Source organism: Dipodomys ordii, unplaced genomic scaffold (genome assembly GCF_000151885.1).
Source record: "Dipodomys ordii isolate 6190 unplaced genomic scaffold, Dord_2.0 Scaffold155, whole genome shotgun sequence".
In the NCBI taxonomy this organism is placed as follows: Eukaryota; Metazoa; Chordata; class Mammalia; order Rodentia; family Heteromyidae; genus Dipodomys; species Dipodomys ordii.
The window spans coordinates 465261-476973 of NW_012267371.1; the positions used below are offsets into that span (position 1 = coordinate 465261).

The 11713-nt window shown below is 50.8% G+C and overlaps 1 protein-coding gene across 1 annotated transcript; it reads right to left on the reverse strand.

The window, feature by feature from the left end:
- Positions 1-188: 188 nt before the first annotated feature.
- LOC105997895 (keratin, type II cytoskeletal 71) lies at positions 189-7866 on the reverse strand. Its single transcript, XM_013032444.1, has 9 exons — positions 7355-7866; positions 4960-5174; positions 4263-4323; positions 3458-3553; positions 2970-3134; positions 2660-2785; positions 2002-2222; positions 1338-1372; positions 189-570 (listed from the first exon to the last, which is right to left on the reverse strand). The coding sequence occupies exons 1-9, from the start codon at positions 7799-7801 to the stop codon at positions 365-367; spliced, it is 1572 nt and encodes a 523-aa protein (XP_012887898.1). The 5' UTR covers positions 7802-7866; the 3' UTR covers positions 189-364.
- Positions 7867-11713: the final 3847 nt, after the last annotated feature.

Sequence of the window (11713 nt, forward strand, 5' to 3'; positions counted from 1 at the left end):
AGAATGAGAGTGGGATGGGATGGCCACTCTTGGTTGGTTGTCCCTCAGTCCCCAGCCTACACTCAGAGCCAGCTCTGGCCAGCTCTAGGCAGGAGCTGAGACAAAGCCCACCAGGGGAGAGGTCTGAGTCCCAGACGCAGGGATCCAGGCAGAGGCTGGCAGGGCTAAGCAAATCCTGGGTATGTGCTGCCTATCCAGGCTCAGAAGACACCAGCTGCAGGGAGAAATGGGTTGGCCAAGGGCAAAGCCAAAGGCTGGGAGGCAGGAACAGCAGGGTGGGGTTGGGGCTGACAAAAGGATAGAGGAAGACGCTGTGGGAGCCAGAGTTGGATCCACACAGGAGGAAGGCCATGAGCAGCCCTCTCTACCGACCACTCTTCTTGGAGGAGGCGCTCAGGCTGGTGCCCTTCCCCAGGGTATCCTTGTAATCACTGGACCGGCTCCTGCTCTCCCCGCCACGGACACTGCACACACCAGAGATGCAGCTGGTGCTGTTGGCCACATAGCCGCCGCTGACAGTGCTGGGCCGGAAGCCATAGCCGCTGCTGCCACTGGTGCTGCTAATGATGGCTGCAAAGGAAGAGGTGGGGTTCACACTCAGGAAGAACTGAGTGGTTCTCCTTTCCCCAGGATGGACAGAACTCTTTAGGGACTCTGGTCACAATCACACTTCCCCCCTTGGTGAGACTAGCCCCAAGACACCTACCCCACGTCTTGTCCTTGACTTGCTCAGCTTATACCCCATGTGGCTGGGTCTTGCCTTACTTAAGCTCAGAGGCTTATCTCCTTGGTCCAGGTACCCATGTGCCTACCTGTCTTCCTGCCACCTTCCTATTGCCTGCACCTATTAACTCCTTGGCTAAGCCCCTGGCCTCTAGCATCTCTATCTTGCTAGCACACCAGATATGTCAGTTTCCCAAATATCTGATTTAACTCTTTTAGCCCTTCTGAGAAGTCTAGATCCAGTATTACCAGTTTGCGGTTCTCCCCTCCTCCCATTCTTGAATTCCCTCAACTTTCTTTAATTTCCCCCAGACTGCAACTTGTAGACCCAGCTTCTCTGGCCCCACACAGACCCATCATGCTCCCCTACCCCGCATGGCAATAGCCACCTCCCCCTGCCGCCATCCCCTGACGTGAGAAAAGAACCCCAGGTAGGGAGAGAGGAGACCTGACTTTCAGTAAGCTCCGACATCTGGCTGTGTGACCTCAGGCAAAGTTTTCCTCTCCCTGACTTTTAGTTCTCTCCTCTACACTCTGCACATATACAGGGTATGACTAAGTTCTTCCCAGCCTCCCCAGGTTACAGCTTTAGGTCAAAGGCTACAGATACTCACAGATGCTGACAGGGGATGGATATTCTCCCGACATTCTGTTAGGGAGAGAAGGTGAGAGAGAAATCATTCCATCTACATTGTCCCCACCAGGCTTCAGAACCCAACAGGTCCCCATTCTACTCCAGGGTTTCTTCGGCACAAATAGAGCCTGAGAAGCTTTGGGGACCATCTCTGAATCTTTGGGGGTATGTGGGTAACAATCTTTGTCAAGTAATAGTTTACAAAAACTGCATTGTGCAGATAGCATGTCCATCTCCAGGCCCATACCCTTCTTATCTCCCTAGCACAAGAGGCTGGAATTGTGTTGCCAGCCTCAGTATGCAATTGGCCAGATAGAGAAGATAGAATGGGAATGTGTAAAAGAAGAGTGTAGAGCAGTTCTGTGGGCAGAGAGGACAGTAGGATGGTCCCAGATACATCCAGGAAAGTTATAAAACTAAATGAGCTAATCTACACAGAATATTTCTTCACCCAGTACCTAGGATGAAGTAAATACTCTCAGCATGAGTGGACACTCCAGGCTACTGATTATGAACTGTTATTAGTATTCCTATCCTCCCCATTCTATCACTACCCAGGAACTCATCACTTCTGGATGAAGATGTGTTAGGCCCTCTCTCCTTTGGTTCTTCCAAGCTGATGGGGAAGTGCACACTCAGCTCACCTGCACTCCTCACTCTCCAGCAGCTTGCGGTAGGTGGCAATCTCCATGTCCAGGGCCAGCTTCAGGCTCATGAGCTCCTGGTATTCACGCATCAATCGAGCCAGCTCGTCCTTGGCCTGGTGCAGGGCACCCTCCAGGTCATCCAGCTTGGCCCGGGCATCCTTGAGTGCATTGTCTCCTCGCTGCTCAGCATCGGCAATGGCGGTCTCCAGGTTAGAAGCCTATAGAAGAAATTCAAGAAGTTAGAAAACTAGAAGTCATCGTAGAAACCATCTGCAACCACATGTCTTCCATTCTTGAAGCTCCTAGGCCACAGTTGCCCAGTCTCTACCCATACGTTGACTCTAGTTAGGGAAGGAAGGGGCTAGCAAATCCTTCCCACACTCTACCTCCACGCCCTGGGCTCAGATGTCTGTGTGATGGGAAATTCTAAATCCTGCCCTGAGATCATAGCCAAGTTGAGCCCCACTTCTGAACCTCACTTCAGTGCAAAGATATTTACAGAGCCACACTGTGCTAGAGAGAATAAGATAGGTGTCCCAGAAACATTCTGCTGCAGCTGTTGGTGCCATTGGCTTCACTAGTCTTCTCTTCTGGCAGAGATCTGGAAGCCTAAGGCTCTCGGCCAAGTCCTGTGCCCTCTACCTTGTTCCCTTACCTGCTTCTTTGCATTCTCAATCTCTGAGCGGAGTCTCTGGATGAACCGATTGAGCTCTGTGATTTCATTCTTGGTGTTTTTGAGGTCATCTCCATGCCGGCCAGCTGCCAGCTGCAGCTCCTGGAACTGGGAACCCAAAAGCAAGGACAGAGCCAAGGATGAGTCTAAGGATGTGTGGTTGAGGAAGTGAGGTCTCCTGAGAGCTATTTTTATGGGATCAGGGAATGGTGAATTCTGAGATGGACACTACCTCTTCTCTGGGCTCCATCAGGCTGTGGTTACCATGTCAGCCCAGCCTTAGCTAGCTCACCTTGGTCTGGTACAGAGCCTCAGCCTCAGCCTTGCTCTTCAGGGCGATATCTTCATACTGAGCCCGGACCTCATCGATGATACTGTCCAGGTCCAAGTTGCGGTTGTTGTCCATGGATAGGATGACAGACATGTCACTGATGTGAGACTGGATCTGAGCCATCTCCTACAGGAGAGATGGAGGGATCTCTCAGTTTGACCATTGTCAGAAGCTGATGACCTTGGCTGAGCAAGGTCAGAAAGTTTTATTGATGCCATGTTGTGGCTTGGAACCCGAGGCTGCCATATCCTTTGGCAAGTGTCCTGAGCTCCACTATCATGGAATGAGGCCTGTTTCCTTCTTCCCACTCACAAGATTGAGGCTAAGAAGCTTCTAGGGCTGAGATGAACCCTGGAGTCCTTTCTGGGACTGAGACCTCTTTCTCTCTCCAACCCACTGGGAATATTTTATCCCTTCTTATCTAAAGAATACAGGGGGGACAGACTTACAGCTTCAAAAAGACACTTGAAGAACTTGATGTCCTGGTCCATGGAGTCCACCTTGGCCTGTAACTCGACCTTATTGGCATAAGCCGCATCCACATCCTGAAAGATATCCCAGCCATCCCCAAGTCACCACTGGTGCAGCCAAGAAGGCAATACCCATCCTAGCCTGGCTTCCCCTTGGAGAAGTAGGCACCCTCTTCCCCTTGGGTGGCTCTTGGGGAAAGAAAGGACCAAACACCAAGCCCTGTCCCTCCTGAGAACCTGTTCCATTGAGAGCAATGGGGTAGAGAGCACCTGCCATTAGAAGCACACCTGTAACATCTGAGCCAGATCCCACAGCTGCAGAGGAGCCCCTATGTAACAGGTCCTTTCCCCATTAGCCTTCCTTTCCTTTTCACTCTTCTTCTCTTTGTCATGCCTTCTTTCTTTCTGTTTCTCTTTCTTTCTTTAAGTGCCAGTCCTAGGGCTGGAACTCTGGGGTCAGGGTGCTTGCTGTCTCTGAACATTTTCACTCAAGGCTAGCATTCTACCCATTGAATCACAGCCTCAATTCCAGATTTTTACTGGTTCATTGGAAATAAAAGTCTCATACACTTTCCTGCCTAGATTGGTTTCAAACCATAATCCTCAGATCTCATCCTCCTGATAGCCAAGATTACAGGCGTGAGCCACAGTGTGCAGCTCTGATTCCTTCTCCTAGAGAGCCTGTCACCATGGTCCTCCTGCCTTCTCCTCACCAGGGAGCACCAGCGTGGTGGCCCATGGGAGAGCACACTGGCAGGTGTGGCCAGCACTGTCTTCCCCTCACCTTCTTGAGCAGCACAAACTCGTTCTCTGCAGCTGTCCGTCTGTTGATCTCCTCCTCGTACCTGTGGGAACAACAGGGCTTGTGGGATCCTGTCTCTCACTGAGATCCCTTCTTTGCTCTAGAAGGACCCTAAGGGATAATCTATGCACCAGCCAGATGGCACAGAGGCTAGAAGACTGGACAGTGGAGCCAGCTAGGCCAGGAAGACTTCTTGGGGAGAGGACATGGTAGCCAACTCTGGAAAGAGTTCACTGAAGATCTACTTTGGAAGAGGAGGAAGAACATATGGAGTGTTCTACAGAAAAACTCCTGGGAAGTAGGCAAGCTACTCCCACCCCTACATGGGAGCAAAGCATTACAAACGATAGCGATCTCCCATGCATTTCCCTCAGAGACTCCTCAGAGCAGCCTGGGTGGCAGATAAATGTATTCCTCTTTTCAAGTGAGGGCACAGGTCCTTGGAGAAAATGAGCCATTAACCTAAGGTTCCCACAGCTAATCTCCTGACCACTCTCCAGCACCCTGGACATTGGTCGTAAGTGCCAGACTAGAGGTGAAAGCAAGGAATATATTCCAGACTTCTACTTCTCATGCACAAGGATGTTATCTTCTATAAGTTTAAGCCTGGGTGACAGCTAGGGACCACCAGAGAGCCAGGGGAAATTGTCCAGTGAAGGAGGAGACCCTCCTCTCTCACCTCTTCTTGTAGTCCTCCACCACGTCCCGTACGTTCCTCAGTTCCGAATCCAGCCTCACCCGGTCCCCAGACAGTGTCTCCAGCTGCTTCCGCATGTTGCTGATGTAGCCTTCCAGGATGGGCTCCAGATTGTTCTTGCAGTTGTTCAGGTCCAGCTGCTGCAGCAGCTCCCACTTGGTCTCCAGCACCTGGTTCTGCTGCTCCAAGAAGCGCACCTGGAACCCAAAGCCCAGCTACGGTTGAGTCTCCATGGAAATGATCATTCAAGAGCATTGTACAAGGCACGCACTCTGTCTTCTCCCTTGCTCCCCCCTGCATTTGTAAAAGGTGAGTGCATCATTAACCCCCAATGGAGAAGAAAGTAAGGCATGGAGAATTTGGGGGTTTGTCCAAGTTAGTGGTGCCTAGAACTGAACCCAGGCATGTGTCCCTGTACCCTATGTATCCAATTACTCATGGTGAACTTGGAGCAGTGCGTGACCATATCCAAAACACCAGGGCAGAGCCAGGCTGTCAGTCTGAAGAGGAAAGTCTGCTCTTCATCTAGGACATGTCAAAACTCAGTGAAGCTTAGAACATGTGCTTGAGGGTACTCCAGATTCCTACCTCAAGCCCTAGCTCCTTCTTTGCTCAGAGTTGCTCCCTCTTTTCTTTGTCCTGCTCCTTATACCCATCTTTCCTAGCATGGGCACAGCATGTGGAGAAGGATGGACAGAGGGAGGCAGACCCTGGCTGGGCCAGGAAACACGCCAGAAGGTTCAATTTGCAGACGCTTTTTTTTCTGCTCACTTCTTATGAGCACAGCTGTATAACAAGGTTGTGTTCATAGGTCATGGGAATGTTGTCTGGATTTTGCCATTGAGATAGGATTATTCACCAAACAGCTTGTCTCTAGCAGGTGATCTACCATTTGGTTTGGATTAACTAATCCTGAGTTCCTCACTCACCCCTCCTCTGAGAGACCATAATACACATGGCACCACTGGAGCCAGCTGGATTGCAGATAAAACCTCACCAATCTTTTCTGGCTCCCTGAGGTAAGGGATTGCACTCTCCTGAAACTGAGATTATTTAGGAGCTATCTAGGTTCTGAGACTTTTTCCTTCTACCTAAGGAAGTCTACCTTAGTGGTCCATCTTCCTACCTTCCTCCAGATTTATCAGCAGGGTTTCACCAGCCCAGCCAAGAGTCAACCAAGCTGCCCCCACTCCCAGATTCCCAGTCCTCAGAGCACCTTGAGTGTCCAGACATGACAAGAAGCCACAGAACCATCCCTGGCCTTTAAGGCTGAGCAGAACAGAGATCAGGACTGCTCCAGGCACACAGGCTATAGCTGCAAGAGCAGGTGCACCTCTGTTGGTTCAGGCTTTGTCCTGGGCTGGCCCCACCTTGATGCCTGAATGGCATGGAGGCAAACAGAGCCCTCTAGTTTCGTTCCTGAAACCAAAGGCAGTTGGCTGAGGGTCTGAGCTCACCCTCCTTGTGCTCCATACCTTGGAGCCATTGCTCTCTACATCTTTACTGAGTCAAAAGTTGGGGTAATCATCTCTTATCTACCAGATGTCAGGAGCCTATGTGCACAGGAAGGATCTTCCAGACCTACACTTCCTCTGCTTCTCAGCATCACTCTCCAAGATACCAGAGATTAAAAAGAGATCACAACAATAACCATCGTTTTTGGAGTACTGAGTGTGGGCCAGGCATTATGACAAAATCTTTACTTATACTTTCTTTTCTAAACTAGCCCAACCCCAAGAGAAGTAGGCTCTTGTCTCCATTTTAAGGATAAAGAGATAGAGACTCAGACAGGCCAAGTGACTTTCCTAAGGCTACAGAGCTGGTTAGTGGTGGGTCAGGATTAAGATTAGGCCTGACTCCAAAGCATCTTGGGGTTTTCTTCCCACACAACACAACTCTACTTCTCAAGGGAGTCCTTAGCCACAGAATCACATGCCCATGGCAGAGCATCTGTCAAAGCACCTGAAATGACACAGAGGCTCTGGATCCACAGGTCAGGTGGTTGGTGGACCATGTCAGCATGTCACAGGAGGAGGGCAGACCTCCTGGATACTTTGGGGCAGAGTCTCCTGCCAGCCTTTACTGAATACTGCCTGTCTGAATAGATTTAGCAATGGCACAACCTAGGCCTCAAGAGTAAGGATCAGGTTTCTCCCCTTTGGATCTCCCATAAGCTTCTGTGGGGCTGACTCTGCCTCTATTTTCTATCTGGAAAGACAGCACAAAACACCAAGATGACAGAAGGCATCTGCCATGTCCACCATAAACACCTACTTAATACCTAACCCCAATCCCTCTGTCATGTAACAAAACCCTCATATCCCGAGAACAGAAGAGGAGAGCTATCTGCAAGATCCCTAGGTGCCTTTAGACCCACCTTGTCGATGAAGGAAGCAAACTTGTTGTTCAGAGCCTTGATCTGCTCCCGCTCTTGGGCCCGCACTTTCTGGATCTCAGGGTCCAGCTCCACATTGAGGGGGGCCAGGAGGCTCTCATTGACAGTGACCTGATGGATACCTCCAGGTGGGCACACAGCTGGGCATGTAGGCCCTAGGGCCACGCTGCCAAAGATGCTGCCAGCAAAGCCACTGGCCCGGCCCCGGCCAAATCCAAAACCTCCATTCTTTCCGCTGCTGCCAGCTACATTGAGGGAGATGCTCCGGGTGCCCCCAAGGCTGTAGAGGCTCCGGCTGCCAAAGCCCCCACTTAGCCCTTTGCCTCCTGCCCGGTAGGAAGACGAACTTCCTCCAGAGAGCACTGCAGAGCAGCCGCTGAAGCCCCTGTTGGTGGCAGCTCCTGACTTGCAGGTGAACTGGCGGCTCATGCTGCTGGTAGAGATGGAGCTCAGATGCAGGAGTGAGGAAGGCGAAGTCCCACAAGGGTTCTGTTGGCTGTGGTGAGATTCGACAGGTGCCTTTATATTCGCTTGGCACTGGGCTTGCGGATGGGCAGTTGAGAGCTTAATTCGTGGGTTTGGCTTGCCTGGGAGCAAGAAGTCATTTTCTCTGTGCTGAGCTAGAGATCGGGCCCTCCCCACCTCTGAAACAACATGAAACCATCAAATTGCTGTGCTTGCAAGCTTTGCTCATGTAATTTGGGTCTTATCTAATTAACCCGCTGTTATAAGGGTAATTTGCCTCAGGCCTCAGCCTCTCCAGGGGGATGTCACTGGCACCTCACCATGGCTATCCTGATGAATCTCTGGGTCGTTGGCTTCCTCTTGGGCTCAGGGAGCAGAGATGGCATGGGCTTCCTTGGACAGGACAGGCAACTGAGCAGAGGATCCGGGGATATCCACCATAAATGGAGCCTCCTTTCTAGAGAAAGACGGTCTGTTCGGGAAGCCACACACCCCAGGCCTCATACACATATAACACATAAAACTCAGTGGTTCATTCTCCTGGTGGGAGGCGGGGGGAATCCTCTCCACCGATCATGGCCTGGACAAGTTCAAAACCTCCTGCTACCACTAGCCACAGGAGGAAGAGATTCTGTGTCTGGCCTGGGACATGAGCTGCAGGTCACCACCCGTAGTGTCCTTCTGCGTGCCTCCTGGAGAGGCCTGTGTGTAACACTGTGCCTCTCTGACACCCACTGTAACACAAGTGGGGGACAGTGGGAGGGAACCGGATCTGGAGAGGATATGTATGCATACAGGAAGATAGAGCTGGGCAGGAAGAAGTAGAGGAGCTGGCTGTCCGGGGACTACAAGGACAGACCTCTCTGTGTGATCTGTTTCACCACTCTGGTCTCTCTTATGAGATACATCTTCTCTGAAACTTGGAGCTGCTTAAAAGACCCAAATCACCCTTTCTATGTTCAATTTCAAAAGCCACTGTCACCATGAGCCCCCATTCCCACGACCCAGGCCTGAGCAGCTGAGAACGGAAGCTGACTAGAACTCACCCCATAAGGCCAAGCCTCCCCGAACACATGCCATCCTGTTCCACACAGTCCTACAGTGGCTGCCACAGAGCTTTTGCTGTCTTGCCTTTCCCGACTTACTGGTCCCTCCTAAAATCATCTTATTTAGCCCACACTCCTACCCAAAGACCCCTGCGTGGACCCCACGGTGAGGCAGGTACAACTCTTGGCTGGGTAGGGCACAAAGTAGCAGAGAGTCTAGACAGGCTGCTTGATTCACGATTGGCCTAGAATCCATGCTCATCTCTCCCCTACCTTCCTTCCCCGGCATTTCTGCCTCTGACCGGCCACTCTCCTTTCCCAGCTTTGCTCCCCAACCCTCTGTATTTCCTCCTCTCCATCATCCCTCCATCTTCCTCTCTTCGCCTCTTGTTCTATTGTCCCCATCCTCAGGGACTTCCTGGATCAGAACAGCCTAGAACTGAGCTCTGCTTACTTCCCTCAGCCCTTAAAATATTGTTGGCTCTACAGGACGCTGACTCTGGGAGCAACTTCTACGATGTCTCTATGAAGGTCATGTCGTGTGTCACCTTAGTTTTCCTGTGTAAGGATGGTAGATGCTTCTCCATAGTAAAGTCTTACTACTTCCTTTGTCCCTTCAGTCAAACCTCCCTGTGTGCCCACTTGTGTGTACCTTACACTATGCCCAGTCTGGAGATAAAGGACTCTGTGGTGTGTTGCTAAAGACCTGCAAGTACTCTCAGTACACAGTCCTGGCACAGTGTCCTCCATTGATGGCTTTGTTGACTGTATGCTTCTCTGACATTCACGGCAGGACTCCAGCCCAGCCAGCCACATCCTGTGGCTGCTACTGCCCCTGTCATACCCCCAACACCCTTCTTCCTGAGTGGCTGAAACATCTTACCCCCTGGCCTCAACTTCAGCTACTTCTAACATCTGCCACATTGTTCTCACCTAACCCAGACCCCCTTTCTCCCCACCTCTCTCATCCATATCCGTCTCTCATCTGAAACTCTGCCCCTGTCCTGCGCCCTCTTTGCTGCACCCTAGTTCCTCTGTCCATTGATACCTGTGTATCAGACTTTCTTCTGGGGTCTGGTGACACCTCCCTCTGAATCTTCCTTTGGGGCCTGAGATCAGCCTCTACACATCCCTTCCTGAGTTAAGAAAGCCTTGAACAGCTGCTGTTGGAGAAGCTGCCAACAAAGCAGAGATGGTGCCTTGAGCCTTCTATTCCCAAATTCCACTCCATATTCAACAGGGCAGTTTTGCTTAGCCTTTCTGAGCCTCAGCTCCCCATCAATAAAGGGGTCAAGAAACACTAATATGGTAGTGGTGAAATGACACAGATACTCCCTGATTTGCACTTATTGTCCAGCAAACTGATGTCAATGACTAAAAAGAGGGAACAGATGGATCCAGGGCTCAGCCCTGCTGGCTCCCTGGTTCTTCTCCTGTGGGACCTCTGGATCAGCACATTCCCACACAGTGGCATCAGATGCTGAGGACAGGCAAGGGGTGTGTTCCCTCAGGCCCCAGACTCTCCCCTCAGACCATCCCTGACACTGGAAAATATACTATCCACTGTCCAGCAAGTATTGCCAAATATATAACTCAGCGGGAAGCACGTTCCAAACGTCTGTTGGTATTGGGCCATTTATCAAATACATATTGAGCACCTATTAAGTACTGATGGATGTGATCTGAAGTTTTCTACCCTCAAAGAACTAAGTCTGGGTCCCTACAAATGACCCTGGGAGACGCAGCTCATCGGGTTATTAACAAGTCATTAACACCCTAGCATACATTAGTTAATCAGATTCAGGCCATGAGGAATGAGACACATGGTGTTGTTGATGCAGATGATGATAGAGGAGGAAGCCCAGAGTTCTGGACTACCCACAGGAAGGGTGGGCCCAGACAGGACCTGGGCTTCTTGCACTTTGCTGGAGGGGAAAGGGAGGGAGCAAAAGACCAAGTTCACCAAAGGTACAAAGACGTTGTCCTTACTCCTGTTTGCGATCAGGACAGACTTGAGAGCAGGAGACAGGATCCCTGCTGTAGCAGCCTCTTGACCTGGTTCTAGGAGGCCACCTGGAAGCTGCTATGTCCCAGCTTCCTGTCACTCACACCTTTCCCAGGCTTTCTGTGTAAGAACTGAGTTCTAAGCCAGCCTTGGCCAGCCACGGATGTGTCTGAGCCAATTTTACTCATCTATGAAATCACTGGGGAGGATATGAAGGGTTAAACAATCAAACCTCAGGAACACCTAGCTTGAACATCTGAGGATAAATTAAATGGGTTGTTAACTAATTATAGCCATTGAGCTCTTGGCTTAATAACCAAAATGTTTTATGTGCTTTGGTGGTGTCGTCTCTACCTGTGGTTTAAGATTTAAGATGGTGGTCAGTTTGACACATTTATGATCCCACAACTCTGGTTGGTACATTTGTCCTCACCTCTCTATGTTCTTTGGCCTAGTAAGCCTCCCAAGAGATGTTCTTAGAGGGTTGAGAGGACTTGGCACAGCATGCGAAGGCAATTGCTGAATGAACATAAGGGAAATAAATAAAAAAAGAAGTGGGCTGGGAAGGTGGCTCAGTGGTAGAGCGCTTGCCTTGCATGCATGAGGCCCTGGGTTCGATTCCTCAGCACCACATAAGCAAAAAAAAAAAAGAAAAAAGCCAGAAGTGGCACTGTGGCTCAAGTGGTAGAGCGCTAGCCTTGAGCTGAAGAGCTAAGGGACAGCGCCCAGGCCCAGAGTTCAGGCCCCATGACCGGACCCCCCCAAAAAAGCAAGAGTTGGGGCTCTTAACTCCACAGGGGCCGCTTGTAGAAGGAGGCTTGCATT

Excerpts from the sequence above, each read along its gene's own strand:
- LOC105997895 (XM_013032444.1), bottom strand. The coding sequence starts at position 7,801 with ATGAGCCGCCAGTTCACCTGCAAGTCAGGAGCTGCCACCAACAGGGGC. Across the intron at positions 3,135-3,457 it reads TCAAGTGTCTTTTTGAAGCT|GAGATGGCTCAGATCCAGTC; the intron begins GTAAGTCTGTCC and ends TCTCTCCTGTAG. Across the intron at positions 2,786-2,969 it reads AGGCTCTGTACCAGACCAAG|TTCCAGGAGCTGCAGCTGGC; the intron begins GTGAGCTAGCTA and ends TTGGGTTCCCAG.